This window comes from Zalophus californianus, chromosome 1 (assembly GCF_009762305.2).
Source record: "Zalophus californianus isolate mZalCal1 chromosome 1, mZalCal1.pri.v2, whole genome shotgun sequence".
Classification (NCBI taxonomy): domain Eukaryota; kingdom Metazoa; phylum Chordata; class Mammalia; order Carnivora; family Otariidae; genus Zalophus; species Zalophus californianus.
This window is the reverse complement of record NC_045595.1, coordinates 98309596-98333853: the sequence shown is the minus strand read 5'-3', so window position 1 is coordinate 98333853 and position 24258 is coordinate 98309596. Positions and strand designations below refer to the sequence as shown.

At 35.3% G+C, this 24258-nt stretch overlaps 1 protein-coding gene across 5 annotated transcripts in view; it reads right to left on the bottom strand.

The window, feature by feature from the left end:
• Positions 1 to 4597: 4597 nt before the first annotated feature.
• The window catches only part of TRPC1 (transient receptor potential cation channel subfamily C member 1), a 70962-nt gene continuing 51301 nt past the window's right edge, over positions 4598 to 24258 (bottom strand). For 4 of the 5 annotated variants that reach the window (XM_027584207.2, XM_027584205.2, XM_027584208.2 and 1 more), the window contains 6 exons: positions 21872 to 22011; positions 20042 to 20185; positions 10131 to 10303; positions 8440 to 8641; positions 7907 to 8101; positions 4598 to 6511 (listed from right to left, as the gene is read on the bottom strand). In XM_027584207.2, coding sequence (XP_027440008.1) covers positions 6284 to 6511; positions 7907 to 8101; positions 8440 to 8641; positions 10131 to 10303; positions 20042 to 20185; positions 21872 to 22011 — 1082 coding nt within the window. In that variant the 3' untranslated portion in view covers positions 4598 to 6283. The remainder of the gene's footprint in view (positions 6512 to 7906; positions 8102 to 8439; positions 8642 to 10130; positions 10304 to 20041; positions 20186 to 21871; positions 22012 to 24258) is intronic. The other variant, XM_027584206.2, reaches the window with a different exon arrangement.

Below are 24258 nucleotides of genomic sequence, written 5' to 3'. Positions count from 1 at the left end.
AAGCCCTATTCGCAATACATGTAAGGAGAAAAATCATTTGATCTTAATAATGCAGAAAAGCATTTGATATAATCCAACATTTATTCATGACAAAATAAACCCTGAGGAAACTAAAAATAGAAAAGAGCTTCCTTAAGCTGACAAAAAAAAAAAAAACCTGCAGCAAATGGTGACTTTTAAAGTCATGGATAAGATAAAAATGCCTGAAGTCAACATTTCTATTAAAAATTGCACTGGTGGGTCTAGTTAATGTAGTAAGGAAAGAAAAAGAAATAAATGATATTGGACAGGAAGAAATGACTGTTATAATGCAAAGATGATATGATAATTCAACTAGAAAAGCCAAAAAATCTGCAGGTGAGTTGCTAGAATTAATAGAGTCTTACCAATTTGTTCCTTAGATGTACATATAAGCCCTACTCCAAGGACAAAATATTTTTAAAAATCTTTTATAATTAAGCATCTTGAATTAAATATGTGAGGGCCATGATTCACGTGCTAACAGCCTCTTTTTAACATAGGGCCTAAGGAAGTACAAGTGTGGGAGTGTACATGGATGTACAGAATTGGGTATTCGAAGTAGCTCTGGGATGTACACAGAAATTTGTTCTGGATAATTTTGACGTTGTTATTTAAAATCCTAACTTTTAAGTACTGGGGATGAAAGGTACAGCATGGGGAATATAATCAACGGTACTGTGAGAGTGTTGTGTGGTGACAGATGGGAGCTACACTTGGGGTGAGCACAGCATAATGAATAAACTTCTTGAATCACTGTGTTGTACACCAGAAACTAATGTAACATTGTGTGTCAGTTATTCTTCAATGAAAAACATTTTAAAAAAACTAGACTTCTACTTTGTTTTTGGAATTTGCTTCTTCCTCTAAAAAACAAAGTCAGCAATTAGGTTTAAAAAGGCTAAAATTTGATTATAAATTTGAAATGTTATCTTTTGCTGGAAAGATATTCCCCTGGCATTCTGATACTAAGATTAGGTTACATTTAAACAGTGAGATAGAGCTTTTGAGTACAGAAATCTATTAAGAAAATGTATAAACTTAAACATTTCATACAGCTGGTTAATTTACCTTACACACAAGAAATTAATAATAACAGTGACATAATGTAATTAAGAGCCTCCTGGATGAGGCAGACAAAGACTTGGATTCTCCTTCACAGTGTAGCAGTGGGAGAACTTAGTTTCCTATCAAATGAAGTTTCCTTTTCTATAAAATGAGAAAGGTAAATTGGATCCTTTCTGAGATCCTTTATAGGTCTTAAATTGTTTCCAGATCCTTGAATAACCAGATGGATCAGGATATAAAGTGGCACAGAAATAAAATCAACCAGTGCCTCCTTTCTAAGCCCTTGGTCTCTCCATGCCCTGGCTTGTTATTTTTTTGAGACTGCCTCCTGGTTTTCTGTTTATGTTTACTACCTCACTGTCCCTCTTACCCCTCTTATTCTTACTCATCTCATTGGTCTCTGTTTCTGTCCTCAGTCATAAATTAAGTCTTTAATAAACTATTCGTTTGGAAAAGCAGGGACTAGGTATCTTAAGTTCTGGTTTCTGACGAAGATGAACCTACAATGAGAAATTAATTCAAAAAAGCAAAGCTTTGGAATGTATCTTACCTGATACAATAAATTGAGTTCAGGCTCTCAAATCTGTCATGATTCAATCTTGGACAAATTACTTAAAATGTGATTTTCTCACATATAAAATGAGAAGGCTGAAGTAGGTGATCTAAGTTTTCTTCCAATCTAAATGATGAAATAGGTTCGAGCGCACAAAACTGTTAGATAAGTGTCTGACTGGACATCAGTCCTAGGATGGTTACACACATAGATAATGCTAAATTTTCATTCAGCAAATTTGTGCCATTCACCATCAACATTGAGAGAAATGTTTCTGCCTAGTTTTATAACTTAAAAAAAAAGAAAGCCTCTGCATTAAAACAATCATTATAGAAAATGCAGTGATTGTTTATTTCCACTGAAATATTAAATGGGGGGGGATGAGTTTTAAAATATTTAAAATTTAAGGGGCGCCAGAGTGGCTCAGTTGTTGAGCGTCTGCCTTCGGCTCAGGTCATGATCCCAGGGTCCTGGGATCGAGCCCCACATCGGGCTCCCCGCTCCGCGGGAAGCCTGCTTCTCCCTCTCCCACTCCCCCTGCTTGTGTTCCCTCTCTCTCGCTGTGTCTCTCTCTGTCAAATAAATAAATAAAATCTTTAAAAAATTTTTAAATTTAAAATATTAAAATAACCTCACAAAATTAATTAAATTTCTGAATGAGTTACTGAGGCAGCTAGTATTTTCCTCCTCAAAATTCTTTTCAAATAGCACCTGATCATTTTTAGTATCTTTCAATAAGAATAATTTGCCTAAAATTGAAGAATGGATTAAATAACCTTACCTAATGAAAAGAGAGACCAAGAGACAGACATACAACACAGAGGAAACCCTAGAATGCAGAATGAAGGAAATGGAGCTTACCTGTCATTTACCTGGTTGAAACAGTTCTTTTTTTAAACATTTACCTCCTACATAAACCTGCTGTTTTGCTTCTTGTATTACTATACTCTAATTTGTATCAGAAGTCTTGTCTCTTAAAGATGGCTACTTTTAAAGCATGTAGGTAGCACATAAAATTTTTCCTAATTTTGAATGGCATATCACAAGTATTTATTTCAAACTGGGGACAAGGAGAGCAGGAAAAGAAAACAATATGAAATTATCAAATGAAGATAAATGCTATAATTGGTAATTCTTCTAAGTATATATTTAAGAAACACACGTTTATGAATAGGACAGTGATGCCAGAAAGCTAAAAAATAAGCTTACAAATGAAAAATTCAGCGCAGCCATATCCCTGGTACCGTTAGTATTTTCTTAGTGTAATTCCGAATAATTAGATCCAACTGGTTTACTCCTCAGGGCCTGCCTATAACCTCAGCCTATTTGGATTTTATAAATGTTATTTTCTGAGGAAAACAAAAATTTCAGTGCAATTCCAATAAAATGCAATTTTATTGGATGCCATTCCAATAAAAATCCCAACTAACCCTTTTAGTAGAAATTGATAGGCAGATTCCAAAATTTATATGTAAAAGAAAGAAGCTAGAATAGCCAAAATTATTTTGAAAAAAAAAGGTACAAAATAATTTACCTTGGTATTTATTACCATACTTCACCCCACTGTGTTGTGTTAACGATGGGCTACTAACTTGCATATTCAAGCAGTTTCCTTTTGGAGTGATAATGCATTATAAAAGTCTACTGTTATTTTCCTATTTTAGTAAGTTGTAGCCTTATGTATTTTTGTCAGGTTAATGAAGCATAATTTCCATTCATTAAAATTCACCCTTTTTGAGTATATAGTTTAATTGTGCAACCAATCTTCTCCTACCAGATCTTAGTAACCGATGATCTGATTTCAGTTTCCCTAGTTCTATCTTTTCTAGACTATCATGTAAATGGAATCATACAATATGTAGCCTTTTGTGATGATTTTCCTCACTTAGCATAATCCTTTTAAGACTCATCTATGTTATAGCATAGGTCGGTAGTCTGTTCCTGTGCCAACCTGGGTAGGCTGTTTTGTTTCCCAGAATTTTCTTCCTTATATACTTCCAGATAGGGTGAGCCGCAAGCCCCATTTGTGTGTGAAATTTGGAGGGCAGAACTAAAGCAGCGGCTTCATCTTATATTTTAGGCAGGCACTTTTGTAGTTCCCACATGGTATGACTTACCTGCTGGCTCACATTTTGGGGTGGGGCAGCAGTCTGGCCTGCATTGTTCTACCTTTCCTTGCATCCTCCTTCAGCATCTTTGACTCCTGGATCACGTGTATGTTTAGCAACCTGGCAAAAGGCAACTTTTCACACAGGATACTCCCATTATCAAAGTTGGAGGCAGTGAGAAGTGACACGGGTCTCAGTCAGGCCTCATGGGTTCCAGCTTTGTCCTTGTTTCTTCCACTTTCCATCTCCTGTCCCTTTCTAACTGCCTCCCCTGTGAAGTCTAAGCTCTTAGGTGCAGAAACAACAGCCTCATAGGGACTGCTTAACCAACCCCAACTGTGTAACAGCAAATCCCTGTAAACAAATCACTATAAAAAACATACAGGTATGCCTACAAATAACCTAGTAGTTCTGCTTCTCTGACTGAAGTCTGATACAATTTTGCATCACTGAGTAAATAAATATCCACTATATGGATGTACAGTTTGTTTATCCATTCACCAGTTGATGGACATCTGGTTGTTCTCAGTGATCCAGTTTGGGATCATGAATAAAGCTGCTATAAATGTTCACATACAGGTCTTTGTGTGAATATATTATTTCAAAACATGGTATTTATAAATATAAGAAATAGCTAAAAGAGTTCAATGTGACTGCCACTGGAGGTGGAAAGGAGCACAAAGGGGGCTGATGTTGATGTTTTACATTTGAGACCTTTCTTACCATGATTTAAAAAAACAAAAACACTGAATTGTACACTTTAAAAGAGTGAATTTTATGCTAGGTGAATTATACTTCAATAAAAAGGTATTAAAGTATATGATAATACAATAAACAGACTGCCAACTTATAATCTAATATCAAGTTTTATTTACCTTTTTTCTTACAATATGCTGTCATTCAAAATATACCTCATAAGTAACTCATGCATACAGTAGGCACTCTATAAATATTTTGATTTAATAATTAGGTATTTTTTAGAATGACTAAAAATCCTGATGTAAAATCCCAATTGGGAAGTGCATAATCCCATTGTAGACAAAATATATAACTTTACAGTAAACATTTTTATAAGAATTTTCCCCAAAGAGGGAACACTTACAATTTGGAAATTAAAAAATAAAAAGTAAAAAGCAAGATGAAACACAATACTAGTATATTTAGCCAATGATCCCTGGATCAGTGGTGCTTAGAGACCAAGGGTTACCTGCACCCTATGGCCTTAAGACCATCTGAAATTCAGTTAAGAAGATAGTCATATACCTAATAACCTCTTAACTGGAAATGCTGCAAGAAAATATAAGCAATAGCCTGTGAAACTTTTTAAACTACATCCCTTATATGAACACAGGAAAAAAATTTAAATACATATTTTATTCTCCAACTTTAAAAAAATCAAGGCTTTTCATCTTAAGCAGCAAGAATGATCCACAAATAAGCAAGAAGTAACTTTTGTAGAAGCTATGTTAAATTCTGTGGAAAATACTGTGGGAGATTAGTTCAAGAACCTTAGTCCAAATATAAAATAAATCCTTGCATTGAAGGGTCTTACAGTGTTTACAAAAACAAAACAGGCTGTGACCACATAAGATAAAGTGTCTTCTAACTCCTTATTTTGGTTTGGCTTTGTAACTATGAAAAGTCACTCCAACCTGAAAAAAATTATAGCACTATTATGCTAAAGAAAAATTAAAAGCCACCAAATGCCTAACCTTAGTGAAGTACCTGTGCAAACCTATAAACATACTCAAATACTTAATTGCTATAAAATGAAAAGTCTACTAACTATATTTTTCAAAATCCATATATAATTCTATAAAAATTTAAATATGTGGACTATATCAATACATGGAAATGTATATATAAAATACTATCAAGTGAGAATAACAAAATAAAAAATATAAAGTGATTACAACCATGTAAAAGTAAATATATTACAATAACAAAAACTGAAGTGAATTTAAACTTATAGAGACATAAATAGATTCAAACATCCATTAGGGGCTTTTCTTTGTTACGTAAGATTATAACAAAATAAAAAAAATAGACTATTATTTTAGATAAAACTATACTCCTGAACAATAAATACTGAACTACATGTGAACTCCTAAAACAGATCTTAAAAACCATGACTTACTCCATTTCAGGTGTGTCCTATGGATGGAGATCAGCCCACATTTGCTGATCTTAATTTTACAAAACCTTCTGGCAATGTGTACAATTATAATTGCCCTTCTTAAACATAAAAAGAAAAAAATTTAAAGCACTGTTCAAGTAAGAAAACCAAGCAGCATGCTAACAAAACCTATCTACTTAATCTGTTTTGCTCCTGCAAAAAGCTAACAGAGGATTTAAAAAAACTAATTCTATATACATATTTTACATAATATATTTATGCTATAAATATTTTAAAGAATGGCTTTTACATAATTCTCCATGTTAATTTCAATAGATATCTTATTTAGTCACAAATTATGCAAATGCAGTCTTCTAGAATTATTACTGAAAATTATTCTCTCCATGGTTTAGAAAATGGTTAATTTCTTGGATAAAACATAGCATATTTAGAAGTCCGAAAGCCAAGTAAATCCCTTATTTCATTTCGGAATTTTGACAGATCCTGGCGTAGTTCATTTAGGTTTTCCACGGTTGCCTGATCTGTACTTTGCATCTTCTGCCTCATGGACGTCAGGTAACGATGCACCAAGCAGCACATCACTTTTTGGTAGTTCTCATCCCTCTTTTGTTTCAGATTTCTCCATTCCTTCAAAACAAACAATTGCATGGTACTAATAATGGACATAAACCATATTTAAATGAGTTTTTTTTAAAGATTTTATTTATTTATTTGTCAGAGAGAGAGAGAGCACAAGCAGGGGGAGCGGCAGGCAGAGGGAGAAGCAGGCTACCTGCTGAGCAGGGAGCCTGATGTGGGACTCGATCCCAGGACCCTGGGATCATGACCTGAGCCGAAGGCAGACGCTTAACCAACTGAGCCACCCAGGCGTCCCTAAATGAGGTGGGTTTTTAAAAAATATTCACAGACACAAACACGTTTTATTAGACTGTATTTTTGGCATTATGTGTTACAAGGTAATATCCAACACTTATTTAAAACAAATATGGCCTGCACATTTTGTTATTCATTCACCTGGATGCTTTTCTTGATTTAACATTAGTCTTAGGAATCTTCAGTTTATAGGAAAGATTAGCAAACCACAACCCACAGGCCAAACATGGCCCACTTACTATTTTTTTATGGCCTGTGTAAGCTAAGAATGGTTTTTACAGATGAATATTTGTAATTAATTTGATGATAGGGAACACTAATTTTGAACCCTAATTAAACAAAATGTTATTTCCCTCCCCAAAATGGAATTCCATTCTTTACATTAGATCTGTATTACAAAAAAATTATTACTCAATTAATATTATACTTTTAATTTCACCAATAAAAATTTTATGGATATTTGTATTCTTTCTTGTAATATTACTTGTTATATTAATATAACATCTTTGATTTTGTCTCAGTCTGCAAAGTCCAAAATATTTATTATCTGGCTCCTTACTGGAAAAGTTTGCCAACCTCTGGTTTGTGGCAACATGTATTGAATTATTTATGTACTGAATAACTTTCAAGAAGAACTGAAAAATATGAGCTGGCTCTAGTAGTCAATCTTTATCTATGCTGACAGAATAGGTATTCTAAATATTTTCCATGTTTTAAAGCTGTGAGATAAGATTTCATGAAAAAAAATTACAGCTCTCTCCTCTCACATATTGAATCCTTACTGTCTGTTAGATAATGTGCCACGCATTAGGGGTGTATGAGCGAAAAAAAAGTAGACAGTCCTAGGTCTTAAAGAGGCCTAGGACATATTTACACTTTAGTAAACATCTGATATTAGGAACTGTTAAAACTTCCAAGTTACAATTTTAATTTCTTTTTTTTTTTTAAAGATTTTATTTATTTGACAGAGAGAGACACAGCGAGAGAGGGAACACAAGCAGGGGGAGTGGGAGAGGGAGAAGCAGGCTCCCCGCTGAGCAGGAAGCCTGATGCGGGGCTCGATCCCAGGACCCTGGACCGTGACCTGAGCCGAAGGCAGACGCTTAACCTACTGAGCCACCCAGGCACCCTACAATTTTAATTTCTTACCTTCAAACTGTTTTGCCGTTTAACCTTGCCTTTTGATGTATGAGAGCAAATCCACTTACTGAGGCTACTAATCATATAGCAAATAGTCTTTGGTGAAGGAATGATGTTGAAAGGTGGGGGTAATGTACATTTGTCATCAAAGTAGCTAAGCCATAACTTTGCTCGAGCGAACTTCCATTCTTTGTCTTCATGATTCTTTAAGAGGCAAATGAAAAAGCAATATAGAATATGAACACACACACACACACGGGGGGAGGGGAGGACAGAAGGAGCAAGGGAGAAAGGTGGGGTGGGGGGGAGGAGAGAGAGAGAGATATCATTTTAAGCTGTCCAAATGTTTGCACACCTTGTATATAAAAATCTGGTTCAAGATTTGCAGTTAATATACATTACTTACATTTTACAAAAATCTATATTTAATTTAAAAATACTAATTTTTAATTCTTACAATCTTTGGTTGCCTAGATTTATCTACTGCATACATTTGGTATGATCTAAAAGAACATAAAGGTTTTAAAAGAATGAACACTTACTGCTATCAACTGGAAGCTTTTATGAAGCATTGCCACCAGCAGCTTGGTAAGCACGATCACAACCACAACATTGTATGTCCCAACAATAACAGCTCCAACAAAGGACTGCAATTCTTCTCCATAACTAAATCTTGTGACAAAGATTGCCACATGTGCTAAGGAGAAAATATACCAGAACAAAGCAAAGCAAGTGCCAATGAACCTGTAAAGACAATTACATTTCTGTTTAAAAGGAAATTAAAGAGATTAATTAGCAAAAATGAAGAATTCATTTATATCAACATTCCATAAAACATTGATAACCTAAGAATAATACTTTAAAAAATAAACAAGGTTGAACCCAATGGTACAGATATGCCTTTCTTAAACAAAGAAACAGACTCAAAAGGAGGATAAACTACTTTTGTTTAACCTCTTACTGCTTTTCTGTCTATTCTCAACAAAGCAGCTGCTAAGACATTGTTAATGCCTAATTCAAGCTGCCACTTCTCTGCTCAAAAACTTCAAATGGCTCTCAATCTCAACAGCCCAAAGTCCTTACCAGTATCAACAAGGTTCTACATCTCCTACAACTTTCCCTCAGCTTCACTACATCCCAACCACACTGGCCTCCTGGCTTTTCCCTGAACTTGGCAGCCACACTCCCATCTCAGGGCATTTGCCTTTGCCATTCCCTCTATCTACTAATGGTCTTCCTCCAGCCATCTTCTTTATGTCTTGATTCTTCATCAGCTTCATATCTTTACTTGAATATCATCTCTGTGGGGCCTTCCCCAGTCTCCTATCTAAAACTGCACCCTCTCACACATATATCCTCCCTGGCCCAAGCTTTGTCTCTTTAGCCCCTTTTATTGCATAATATACTATATATTTTATTTCTCTTTTTATTGCCTATATCATCTCACTCTAATAGAATATAAGCTCCATGAGGTAGTGTTGTTCACTAGTACTTCATTCACTCAGCACTTCAAACAGTGTCTGTTATGCAGAAGGTGTTAAATGAATACTTATTATTAATTTAATCTTATTCCTTAAATAAGATGACATGCGAGTATCTAAAGAATAGTTGGTACATAACAGCAACACAACAAATGAGTAATTCCACACCCCTTCTCCATTATGTTATTTTAAAATGAGGGGAGGTAGGGCGCCTGGGTGGCTCAGATGGTTAAAATGAGGGGAGGTATTTTCTCTCCCTTACAACTGATTATTCAATTTCTTATGATACAGCAAATTAGAGAAAAAATTGTTGATGAAGCTCTAATGATTCTCAATTCTAGTGACCTCCTACTAAGTGTTGAAAATACAAGAGATTGTTTTGGCTGTAACAATGATGGACAGTTGCTACTGACATTTACTATGTGAAGGGTAGAGATGTTGAATGTCTTGCAATATACAGGACTGACAGAAAACTGTCCTGCCCAAAATGCTAACAGTGTACAAAATGCCACGAGCTCCTCTGTTAAAACAGACTGCAGTGGGGGAAACAATGTATGATCTTACGCCTACTAATTACTTAAGATTCTACTTATATAAAGATAACTATCAAATGATTCATGAAAATAAGTATTTCTTATTAAAAAAGAATGTCTTGGAGAAAATTTGAAGTTCTATTTCTCTAGGTACTAATTCATATACAACACAATAGAAAGAGAGAAATATATTTACTAAAAACTTTAAAAGACACTCACGAATGGAAGGTATCATTGCTTTGCTGTTCACAGAAGATGCCTACACAGTCCTGTTCTTTTGGGGTATAGCCTTTATCGTACAGTTGTGTCAGTCCAATTGTGAAAGAAAACAAAACAAGAAGGAACATCCCAAGAAACTTTCCAAAATCTTGTAACATCTGTCCCATTGAAATCTGTGGAATATATTGTATAGGTGTTGGTTAAAATTATCAGGAACAAAATAGTAAATATTAAATGACTAGGCAATAAAAGTAAAACAAACATATGATCCACAGTCTATTCCTTTTATTCCATCTGGTTAAGATAGTTTCATACTTTTAAAACATCAAAAGTCTCGTTGCCTAACAAAAAGCCATTCTAAGCATGCCAGCACTGTAAGTACTGGATGGCACAATTCTTGAATCTGGACCAGGTGTGCAGAGGACATGGCTGTGATGAAGTTAGAGGCTGAGACATGGAGATTTAAGAAAAGCCTATTTGCAAGGAATAAAAGGAAAATTCTTTGCTCAAGCCTAAAGGGAAATAAATGCTAATATTTACAGCTTCTTAAAATTTACAAATACAAAATCATATGACATAAAGTATTTGATTTTTGTGACCAATTACCATAAGATGGCATTTCCTCCTCCAGGACTGTCCTAATTTCTTTTGCCAAGGTGGTCAATTTTCTTTCATTTTAGATAAATTATAAAAAAATATTATGTGTACGAGCCAGATGAGTAGGTTTAGTATATGGGTACCTATTGTAATGTACACTTGTGAAGTGTGTCTGGAAGCTTTATTCAAGCCTAATTTCATTGTCCTCTAATACTCCTTAAAAATCTGGGAAATAGGCATTTTTCATAAATTCCTGGTATTTAAATTAGCATAGCAAATTCGAAGAATAATTTGACATTACCTTTTTGACCTAGCAATTCTATCCCTTGGAATTTAGCTAATAGATAAGAAATACGCTAAGATGTGTGTATATACAAGGATTTTCACTGTAGCACTGTTAGAGGTAGCAAAAAAATTAGAACATCCTAAATATTGTTAAAAAGAATGAAGTATATATCTCTAGGTGCTGGCACAGAAAAATGTCTATAAAAATGTCTATAAAAATGTATAGAACAGTATTATAACAGCTACTGTTTCTAATTTTTTAAAGGATAAATCAGGTATATATTTTCATATAGACAGGATTTAATGTGTACAGGGAAGTTTTGGAAGTTTACACAAGAAACTGTTAACAGTGCTTATCTATGGAAGGTAGGACTAGGGGTTAGAAGGCAGACTTTTTTCCTTTGATTTTTCTTTACTATATGCATTTATTACTTTTACAATACAAAAAATAGTGTTTAAAAATAATCCTTCCTCAAGATTTACAGGTCAGTTTTATATAGTTAATTAAATCCAGCTTCAAATAAAATTTCTCACTGTTTCAAACCTGCCAAAATAATATATGCCATTTACCAATGACACAAAATGGCAGTGACAAGCAAGTGGCCAAACCCCTCTAACCCACTAAAGTCAGCCAGGTAATTAAGTAGAAGAGGCGTGCTAAAATTTTTTAGGCACACCATAAGCTGGCGACCTGGACTCTGGAAAGGTCCAATATGCCTGAGCTGCACATGTGACTAGGCCATATGGTACTTTTAAAAGTCTTATGCTTCCCTCACTTCCCCTTGCAAAATTCTGAGAGAAGAAATAGAGAGCTTTTAGATTCAGCAAGCATGAAATGTGTGACAAAGAGAAGAAATACATTTCCCTTTTAGTCAATGATAGCTTTCTACTGAATCACCTTGGAAAAGAAATAATTTATTCAGACTGTGAGTGCTTAGATAAAGCCATGCCATGCAACTAGAGAACTGAATAAGTTAGGACAGTAAGAATGCAGTAACTGCTTTAGATAACTACGAAAAGACTGCCTTTGAAGAAAACTTAAGACACTGTAAGTAAACTTATGAGTAAATAGGGTTTCCCAAGAGTGACCATGTATGATGTTATTTAATTTTAAAAAATTTAGTTCAAAAGAGAAGCCTTAATTTAACATGACTAAGTTGGTTTTTTAAAAAATATATTTATTTATTTATTTTAGAAAGAGAGCAAGCGAGGGGAGGAGCAAAGGGAGAGGGAGAGAGAATCCTCAAGCAGACTCCCTGCTGAGCAAGGAACCGTAGGCAGGGCTCAATTCCATGACCATGAGATTGTGACCTGAGCTGAAATCAAGAGTCGGACACCTAACCAACTGAGCCACCCAGGAGCCCCTAACATTACTAAGTTTTAAAGAGTAAGTATAATTCAATTTCAGTATCAAGATGAACAATATTTAATGAAAAAAAATCCCACAAACTTCAAGGTCTGTTCTTTAAAAGCATGATATTAGTTCTTACATAAGATGGAAGAATCAAAACTAGCTACAGTGGATATCACTGAGGTGAGCATCAACTGAAAGAGCATACTAACCAAACATTCATGTGAAAGGCAAAATTTAAAAACAGTAAATCTATTTTAGTGAGACATTATGAGGCTTATTTATTTGTGAAAATAATAATGCTTTTGAAAATATTTACTTATTTTAAACTACTTGGCATTTTTACTCAAGAAAGAGGAAAATTAAGAAATGAAAAGAAAAAGGTAATTAAAATATCAATACTGAAGTTTACACAGAGTTAATAGGGGTATACACAGAGAAAAATATATATACATCTTTCTCAGTAATCAGAAAAACAGAAATGAAAGCAAACTAAGATAGTGTAACTTAGCACCAAATGCTATTCAATGTGGTGAAACAGTCTGCTTTTATACTGCTTGTGAGACCAAAAATTAACACATCCTTTCGAAGAAAACAGAAATACTAAGGCACTATAAGGATCATATCTTCTGATATGTTAATGCTACTGGAGATTTATCCTTAGGAAATAATTTAAAAGAGGCAAAGTCCTCTACACAGAGTACCGTGTAGAACAGCAAAAACATGCCAAATGCCTGAGAGGGCAAAGACTGGTATCATTAGGGTTCACAGCAAGTGTTAAATTATAAAACTTGCTAACGAAGCAATAATAATGACAACCTCTAGTCATTCTCCTTCCAAATCTTTCTCAAGAAAAAGCCATAGTTACCTGTCTAAAAGTTCTTTAAAAAAAAAAAAAGATTTTTATTTATTTACGAGAGAGAGAGCACGCACACAAGTGGGAAGGAGGAGCAGAGGGAGAGAGAATCCCAAGCTGATTCCTTGCTGAGCACCAGCCGGGCGTGAGAGGCTCGATCTCATGACCCTGAGATAACGACCTGAGCCAAGATCAAGAGTCGGACATTTAACCCCCTAAGCCACCCAGGCACCCTACCTGTCTAAAAGTTCTATCTAATCAAGCATTCATGCTCAAAACCTCCTTTGCACATATGATAATATTCAAATTCCTGGCACAGAGAACTTCAGAGTCCAGTCCGGTCTATTTTTTCAGCCTCATCTCCCCAGTAGCCACCCACTGTCTAAGTACAAAAGACATCCTGTCCTGTCTGAGCACGCCATGCTTTTAGGACTCCATGTTTTCACACATGTAACTCCCTGCTCTTTGCCAGGCAAGCTTCTCATCCCTTCAAGGCCCAGATCAAATGTCACCGTAAGAAGCTTTCCTGACTCTCTCCAGGCACTGCCTCATTTTGCTCCAAAATGCTCTGTCCATAATCTCTAAAATACTATTTTTCACTTTATACCAATATGTATGTTTGTCTCTTCTAGTAGTCTTTAAGAGCAGGCACAATGTCAGTAAGCTCCAGAGCCCAGCATATTAGTTAAAATGTTGAACACATAACTACTTTTTATATGCCTTTTTATACAACTCTACCATTTTCTAAGAGGTATCATGTATTCTTATTTACCTTGCAGTATGGGAAAAGCTAGTATTATCTCTATTTTTCCAAGTGACAAACTGAAGCTCGTGGAGATTTAGTGAATTGCTCAGGGTAACAGAACGAATAGATGGCAGAGGTAGAATTCAATTCTCATTTCTTGCAAGAGATTTTGTGAAACATCACTTTGTCATTTTTATCATAGCTCTCCCATTAAAAATTTGGGGCTGTGTACAAGTTAGAAGGATTTCGTTCTCATGTAACAGTTCCCCCACACAGCAGGGCTTATTGACTTAATGCATGAATAAATATCGGGAAAAAAACGTAATTGTTAATTAACATTTTGCACCAAGTCTTTTTTTCTAACACTATGAGCTGGGCCTTAGTTTCCTGAGCTATAAAAGGGATGGTCATGTGCTACATCAGACTCACTTACCTACATGCTATTAAAAATTTGCCAGACTTTACCCCAATCTATTTAATCAGTATCTCTGAGGGCAGGACTTAGAAATGAAGGTTTCACAGGCTCCCCTGGTGATTTTTTTTTTTTAAGATTTTATTTATTTATTTGACAGAGAGAGACACAGCGAGAGACGGAACCCAAGCAGGGGGGAGTGAGAGGGGGAGAAGCAGGCTTCCCGCCGAGCAGGGAGCCCGATGCGGGGCTCGATCCCAGGACCCTGGGATCATGACCTGAGCCGAAGGCAGCCGCTTAACCATCTGAGTCACCCAGGTGCCCCTCTTCCCTGGTGATTCTGACTGAGCCTCACCAATTTGGGAATTCCTAGACTACATGACCTCTAAGTTTCCCTCTAACATTTATGCTTCTTAAAAGAAAAATATCTATCCCCAGTATACCCTAAAATGCAAGGTACCTGAAATCGTTCTTTACTCATTGCAAAGGACAATATGCCATTTCTGTGTTACAGACCAGTAAATCAAATCTAATAATTATCCAGTAAAGCCAAATAATGCCCTAGTAATAAAGTATGCATTCATGTGTCAGACACTACATTTACTTTCCAAGTTTCCTTGTATTATGTTTCAGGTCTGCCACAGTTAACTCTACTAACTATAAAGGGAATGGAGGAACAGATCTAATCATTTATGTAAAACTCATCATGTGTCAGGGACTCTGCTATGAGATGCATATTCTACATACTGATCCATTTAATTCTCATGACAATGATACGGAACCTGAGACTCATAGAGATGAAGTAGCAGTAAATTATGGAACAAGATTTTGAACGTAGCTGGTTGGTCCTGTCTTGTCCTTTCTGTCTTATGACCCAACTACAAGGGCTAAAGGTTGTTTAATTCATTTGAAATACATGGAAAAACCAGGAAGAATTTTTGAAATCTGTAAATTATTAAAGCCTACCCAAAGAAGTGTTGTACAATAAAAGTTAATGAGAGAATCATATTACCCTGTAGCACTGAAAACAGAAGGGCAACTTAGCAGAGTGGTGAAGATCATTAGCTCTGGAGCCAAACCACCTGGGTTGGAATCCCAATTCAGCTACTTACCAGCTGTGTGACTTTGTGCAAGTTACTTAATGTCTCTATGCCTCAGTTTCTTCCTCTGCAAAATGGAAATAAAAGAGTCTGCCTCTTAGAACAGTTGTGAGGATTTAATGAGGTAATAAATGTAAATAAAGATCTTAGAATAGTATCCACAGTAAGGGCTCAAATGTTAACTGTTACTATTAAAATTGCCACCTTTATTTTTAGATTCTGTCTTCATGTCTTTTTTTGTTAAAATGTAGAACATTACTGATTTAGGCCCAACCATGACTCCTATCTGAAGTGTATTAGCTGGCATCTTTCATAAAAGCAGAAGAGCTAACTTCAAAGAGCAGGTTGGTCTATGGATTCAGAGAGACTCAGGTTCAACTCTTGACTCTACCTCTGTCTAGTTCTGTGAACTACTGAACCTTTCTAAGCCTTAGATCCGTCATTTGTAAAATGGAAATAAAAAACAGCAAGGGTTGTGATGAGGATTAAATAAGTGGAAAACAGCACAGTGCCTGGTCCACATGAAACGTCCAACAAATGTGGTTGCTGAACATATTTTGAAGAAGCAGCTCCAGGCACAGCTAGGATGTTGTCCTATTTCTCCATCAGCCTTTTTCTTTTCACATACCCATCAGCACTTGTCTCTACTGAAGCCCATTTTATCCAGTTTTTCAATTCAGTTTAACAAACAGTAAGTAACTACTATGGCAAGGCAGTAAGTAAAGTGCAGATGAAAAAATAAAGCTATATTCCCCATCCTCAAGGATTTTTTAATTTAGTAGAAATAATATCATCTAGAATTTAAGACAAGCTAAATTTTAATTGTCTTACAATTAAGACAAGCCTTAGGAAGTGCTTTAAGTGTCTTACAATTAAGAAAAGCTTTAGGAGATTCAAGGTATCAAGTTCACTGGAGGGAGTTATTCATTAGCAGGGAGCAGGAGTGTAGGAATGGATTTTCCAGTGGCAAGAGCCCTGAAGCTAGCACATGTTACTTCTCCTTGGGATACCCTAACCCACCTCCTTTCTACTCATCTTTCAAGACTTACTTCCAGTGTCATCTCTTCTGGGAAGTGCCTTAAACTGAAGCGAGTGCCCCTACTCTGAGCTGTCTATGACAACAATTACCACTGTAAATGTCATGCTTGTTGGTCACCCTCAATGCACTGTGAGCTCCTTAAGGAGATATTGGAGCTTATTCATTTTAGTGTTCTCAGTGTCCAGGACCTACCAGGCACTCAATAAATGTTTGTTGAATAAATAAAAGTTCAGCAAGCAGAGGGATGGCTGGGACATTCTAAACAGGGTAATAACAAACAATGACATGGAAGTGGAAGAGCATGGGACATGTGTGAGATTAGTGACTGGTCTTGGCCCAGATGGAGAAGAATTTCAGTAAGAGACAGAGAGGAGTACAGTGAGAGATGGCTACAAAGTAAGTAGGGCCAGACGTAGAAGGTCACCTTCCAAAGTCTACCTACAACATAAGTTACAAATTTAATGAACACAATCATAAAAATGTCAAGTACTAGAAAAGAAGATTCAATCACTGCTGAATATAGAACCATTTTATATACTCTATGACATTCCTATGACCTTCATTTGCCTAGGATAGTCCCAGTTTCCACTTGTTTTCCCAAGTTGGTATTCCCCAAAGTGTCTCTATTCAGATGATAAAATATGGTCATTCTAACCAGGGAGAGATCTGTACCCCTAACACAGGTTATATATCCAGTTAAAATAAGTCTGTCAACTTCTAAATCTGCAGAAATTTGGAAGGAAAAAATGTTAGTATATGGAGATAAATTTAACAACCAACAGCAGTAATCACATAAAAACATTATCTGACATAGCAGGTTATATACATAAAGGAAAAAATGTTACACTTTTGCTAAAGTAATTAACTGTCAATTTTCTTTTTGCATTTCTTTTAGTTTTACATTCATAACTGAATCATTCCATTTTAATTGAGTTCCTTATGATGAATAAAATGGAAAAATGTATTAAAATTCTTCTGATTTTTTCTAGAATATTTTGGCAGAATTATGCAATACAAATCTGTCATGTTAGTAGGACTACACTGGAAAACAAATGTCTTTATTTGAAAATTTAAGTAAAAGCCTGAAAATATGAATCTACAGATTCCTATTCAATATCTATTTTTTGCCCTCTTCCTAACTAACCAGACCTTGATTTCCTGGGGGGCAATATGCTCAATTAAAAGTACTCATCTCCTCAGACTTCCTTGTAGCTACAAATAACCATGTGACCAAATTCTGGCCAATGAGTTAATAAGTGGAAACATTTGGTAGGGCTCCAGGAAAAATTATTGCTCTCTTGATAAAAAGAGAAAGACAGCTGGCCCATGCTTTCTGCCATTTGCCCTCTGCCTTTCCCCCTTCTTCCTGCAGGATACCGACTTGATATAAGACTTGGAGCTTGCTTTGTAATATCATACTAATTCTATTTGTATTTCCAAATCTTTCAGTTCTGAGACTAGCCTACCCCAGCAATGGTTGCCTGAGGAGAGGGCAAAGGGAGTACTAAATGAAAAAGGTACCAAGAAACTTTTTGGGCTGATGCACATGTTCTCTATCTTGATTATGGTGGTGATGAAACAAACTTACACATTTGCAAACCTCATCAAGTTAAGATGGGTGTGTCTTACTGTACGCAAAGTTTACCTTAATAAAGATAGTTTTTAAAAAATCATTTGCTGAACTAAATCATAATATTTAAGTAAATATTATGATTAACCTGCAGACTTTCTTAAAAAATAGGAACACAATAAATATTTGTTGGCTTCACCTAAATTATGTGTAGTTCTATGGCTATTAGGATAGTATAAATTATCATGCTGGAGGAGAAAAACACACACAACAGCTGAAATGACAAATACCCACTTATGCAGTATTTGTATACACAACTATAGTTCTTTTGGGAAGAGACTAAGTCAGAAGACCTGATTCAACAGTTCTAAGAGAAACAAAGAGATAATTCCCTAAGAATAGCATACTTTTCCTTTTTAACTCTCTGTAGAAATCTATAAAAAAAATTTTCCATATAGAAACTTGGTGATCCCATCAGTTTTTAGCTAAAATAAAAAAAAATCAACATGCACGTAAAAAATACTGTTGAATCTTGACTAAAACATTCATTGAAGATATTAGTGGCAAAATTAAATCAAAATAACATAGTCTAAACCAGTGTTTCACATACTATTGCTTTGGAGAAAAACAGAGACTTGAGCATATCTAATGAAAACTGAGTATGACATTAAATGAGTTTGTGTAATAATCCTTTGAACAAGGTTAAACAAGTTTCTTTACTTCTTTCTCATAAGCTTTAATGTGATAATGTGCACTGTGAATTCCCAAAAGAGTTTTATGGAATGCAGTGTGTCTGACTTATTTCAGTCAGAGCACCTCATAGGACTTGGTTAAGGAAATCACACTTCAGGAAAACCTGTTGCAGGATGACAGCACAAGCCAAATCAAATCAAGTTTTTCCTACATATTTTATTTTCATATCTCTATTTGGAGAAGGTAATTATGCCCTCTATTTAAAACATCTCCTTTAAAAATATTTTTAAAAATCTACGTTCTTGGGGTGTCTGGGTGGCTCAGTCAGTTAAGCATCTGCCTTCGGCTCAGGGCACGATCCCAGCATCCTGCAATAGAGCCCCACATCGGGCTCCCTGCTCGGTGGGGAGCTTGCTTCTCCCTCTCGTCCTCGCTTGTGCTCTTTGTCGCTCTCTCTGTCTCAATCTCTCAAATAAATTAAAAAAAAAAATCTTAAAAATCTACATTCTTAGTAAATTTTAACTTATTGAGAAAAAATTAATATTTAGAGCTGGTCATGTAGCAAAGTTGATCCCCACCTTCTAAAAACAATCATTACTACAATCTGTGGGGTAAATTCAACCAATTATGAGTCCTTTCTTTAATGTAAAGAGACCTAGAATTTAGTCCTGGACTCTCATGATTATAATCATACTACTCTGAACAAATCACATACCATCTCAAAAGCTCAATTTCTTGAGCTATAAATTACTATAAAGTATAAAGCTGGGCCATATGAACTCTATGAAACTTGTTAGTTCTAAATATGCTATTTTCCAACTTATTTCACTTAATATTTACTAAACAAAGTGAAAGAGTATTTTCAAAATATAGCTTATTTTCAAAATCATCATTAAATATGAATTTTTTGCACAACACCTCCCTCATATTTATCACTTAAAATTTTAAATATGAGATTCATTTTGGTAAAAGCAGATTTTCATGTTCCTCTATTGTCTGAAGTATAACTATATTTTAAACAAATCTACATCTGTTGGCTGCAGGACAATAGGCCAGAGCTTAATAAAGTTTGAATACCTGAAACCAAAAGATTATCATTCAGCCAGAAGCAAAGCAGATGAAAATGCAGTGTCCTCTCAAGTGTTAATTATTATCAAAAGCAAAGTTTAACATCATGAGAGAACAATGTTCCAGTGGACCAACAACAAAATATAATAATAATGACATTTAACAAATATTCTTTAATAAGAATTAATTATTTACCTGTAATGGACCCAATATGGAGCTTGTTGTATACATAAAAAAGAGACGAAGATAACTTAGAACATTTGCAAATGCAAAAAGCCCTTCCGCCACCAGAGTAGGATGGAATGCGTCCCAGTCCTTCCGGTCAGCAAAATCATGAAACTAAAGTTAGGAAGAAAAAGCCAAAGGTAAATAGCTCCCTCAGTTTAGGAAAATAAAAATAAATATTCTGACTATTGAAAGAAAACTAATTATTTATACCTCTTTCAGGGGTTCTCCTTTTATGTTTTGTAAAGTCCTCTTCTTTTAATACAAATAACATTATTTTAACTAAATAAAAGATCTTTACATATGTGAGGCAATATCACTTACTCTATATAAAGAGGTTTTCTCAGAAATTCTTAGGTTTTAAAAAATTAAGCAATTTTTTAAAAATGTCATTAAACTTTTTATGAATGAAATGTTTACTGGTTTTCCTTAAATTCTACAACACAAACTTTAAGTATTAAGTAAAATTTAAGTAAGTTTGCTCTCAGTTAATTAGCTATCATATTAAATTAACCTAGCTCTTTAACTCAGGTTTCTAGAATGAACCCTAGAAGTTCTTCTCCCTTCTAAATACTAAGAAAGAGAGTGCATTATTATACCCAGACGTAGAGTGGCCACATGTTCCAATTGCCTGGATAGTCTCAAATTATATACCAGTTTTCCTCGCATAATCATTAACGCCCCATTTCACTCTCAAAGTGTCCTGGTTTGGATAAAAAATTATAAGAGCACCCCACTTCTAGAACTAAAGAGACTGGTGTAAGACACCAATGACCCTCAACCATTTATCTATGTATGACCAATTTTTATTTTCTTAGTAACTGCACAACTCTGGTCACTGAAAATGCCTTACAAACATGTTCCATACTACTGATCATTTAAAGGAATAGATTTTTTTTAATAAAGTAAAATGACATAAGATAACCATTTTTTTTTCTATAGGTCTATAAATTAGTTAAAAAAAAAACAAAATATATCTCTCAGTTCTTTGACTGTGATGCCTTAGAAGAATTCTAGACTCAGGGCTTAAACAAAGATAGTTAAAATAAAATCTTACCTTTTCTGGGCTTAGAAGAGCTTACATCTTCATAAAATTATAAGATGTGTATAAAACTAAATTTTTGTCAAATTCCAAATTTTAAAAATAGAGGCATCAAAAAATTATCACATTTATGTCATTTTTTAAGCTATGGAAGACAATAATCATGATTTGGAATGTGGTAAAACACTACAGAATGAATTCTTAATGATCAACTTTTTTCTAGCATGTATAAAGATAACTAACACTAATCAATTTCAGGAACTTTGTGTTCTCATTTTAAGTATATATACACATTAATGAGGTAAATGAATCTAGCTCAGATATAAGGAACTGGCATTTGGTAGAAAGAAAATGCCTAGACAGACCTGGATTTAAATCCAGTCTTGGTTTCTTACTGTGTGGTCTTGGATAAGTTACTTAATATCTCTGAGCTTCGTTTTCCTTATTTGCAAAATGGGGATAAGGACATCTGTCTCACAGAGTCCCTGTGAGGATAAAATGAGATAAAGTATAGCAAGTATCAACCATGGTGCCTGGCATATAATAGGTCACCAACATTAAAAGGCAATTAACATCCTTCAAACTACTGGAAGGCAGGAAACAATGCACATTATTCCCTTACACTGGGATAGATTTAAAATGAAAACACATCAGATACAGATTTGGGCCAATGTAACTCTGAGTTATACAGATACATATCTCAGGTTTTTCCTAACAAAACTTCATTTGTATCTCCAATTAACAGAGCTAATAGTCACCTTGTTGTGAGCAACCACTTTGAGGGCAAAAGTTGCCAAATAAAGTGAATTCATGACAAAACTGAGTTGATTACGGGATTCTTCCAAAAAGTCTTCCAACCCTTCATACCAGAGTCTTTTAATGTCTGACCAAATCATCCCTAAAAAATGGAAGAAAAAAAAATCAAATAATGCTCTTAAATCAATAATAAACTGAAGACTACTTTAAAACTCAAGATATTAAATAAACAACACTCGTATCAGCTATAGCTTCATTCAAAAGAAAAAATAACTTTTTAGTAAAAAGTTCTCAAAATTTGAAAGAAAATAACTATGTTTTATATGACAATATTTTTCTCATAGAAGAATTTTAATAAATGTGAAACAAGCATAAGAAAACAAACTGATGCTAAACACACACACACACACCCCCACACACACCCACAAAGGCTCAGTTCCTGATTCTTTTCTTTTCTCTATTATGCTCACTCCTACAGTGACCTCATCCAGTCTAATCTAATGGCTTTAAATACCATCTATGGGCAGATTTTCAAATTTATCTCTCTAAACTCAATCTGTATTTATAGAATTAATATCTCTAACCCTCTCTCCTAAACTCAACTTGTATATGAACTTGACTACTCTACATCCCCAATGGGATGTCCTAACATATCCAAACTGAATTCTTAATCTCTACCCCCAAATTCACTGTACCTTGAAGTCTTCCCCTCTCAGTGATAGAAACTTCATCATTCTAGTGGCTCAATCCAAATTTCCTTGAATCATCCTTGACTCTTTCTTTTAATCCACACATTCAATGCAACAGCAAATCCTGTTGGCTCTACTTTCAAAATATATTTAGAATCTAACCCCTGTCACTATCTCTTCAACTTCAAGCAACCATCCTGTCTAGCCTGGATTACTGAAATAGCCTACTGGTCTCCCTGCTTTTATCCTTGTCTCCTTAAAATCTATTCTCAACTCAGCAACAAGAGTAGTCCTTGTAAAAAATGCAAGTGTTGAGGCTGAGGTCGAAGAGGTTGCTGCCTGTGTTCTCCTCTAGGATTTTCATGGATTCCTGTCTCACACTTAGGTCTTTCACCAATTTTAACTATTGGGACTTAATCAGGATAAAAAGCTCTTGCACAACAAGGGAAACAGTCGACAAAACCAAAAGACAACCAACAGAATGGGAGAAGATATTTGCAAATGTCTTATCAGATAAAGGGCTAGTATCCAAAATCTATAAAGAACTAATCAAACTCAACACCCAAAGAACAAGTAATCTAATCAAGAAATGGGCAGAAGACATGAACAGACATTTTTCCGAAGAAGACATCCAAATGGCCAACAGACACATGAAAAAGTGCTCAACATCGCTCGGCATCAGGGAAATCCAAATCAAAACCTCAATGAGATACCACGTCACACCAGTCAGAATGGCTAAAATGAACAAGTCAGGAAACGACAGATGTTGGCGAGGATGCGGAGAAAAGGGAACCCTCCTACACTGTTGGTGGGAATGCAAGCTGGTGTGGCCACTCTGGAAACCAGTATGGAGGTTCCCCAAAAAGTTGAAAATAGAGCTACCCTATGACCCAGCAATTGCACTACTAGGTACGTACCCAAAGATACAAATGTAGTGATCCGAAGGGGAACCTGTACCCCAATGTCTATAACAGCAATATCCACAATGGCCAAACTATGGAAAGAGCCCAGATATCCATCGATAGATGACTGGATATAAAAGATGTGGTAGGGATGCCTGGGTGGCTCAGATGGTTAAGCGTCTGCCTTCGGCTTAGGTCATGATCTCAGTGTCCTGGGATCAAGTCCCACATCGGGCTCCCTGCTCAGCGGGGAGCCTGCTTCTCCCTCTCCCTCTGCCTGCTGCTCCCCCTGCTTGTGCTCTCTCTCTATACATATCTCTGACAAATAAATAAAATCTTAAAAAAAAAAGATGTGGTGTAAATATACAATGGAATATTACTCAGCCATCAAAAAATGAAATCTTGCCATTTGCAATGGCATGGATGGAACTAGAAGATATTATGCTAAGTGAAATAAGTCAATCAGAGAAAGACAATTATCATATGATCTCACTGATATGTGGAATTTAAGAAACAAAACAGAGGATCATAGGGGAAGAGAGGAAAAAATAAAACAAGACGAAACCAGAGAGGGAGACAAACCATAAGAGATTCTTAATCATAGGAAATAAACTGAGGGTTGCTGGAGGGGAGGTGGAAGGACGGGGTAACTGGGTGATGGACATTAAGGAGGGCATGTGATATATAATAAGCACTGGGTATTATAAAGACTGATGAATCACAAACCTGTACCTCTGAAACCAATAATACATTCTATGTTAATAAAAAAAAATTGTAGAGAACTGAAATATCTAAATA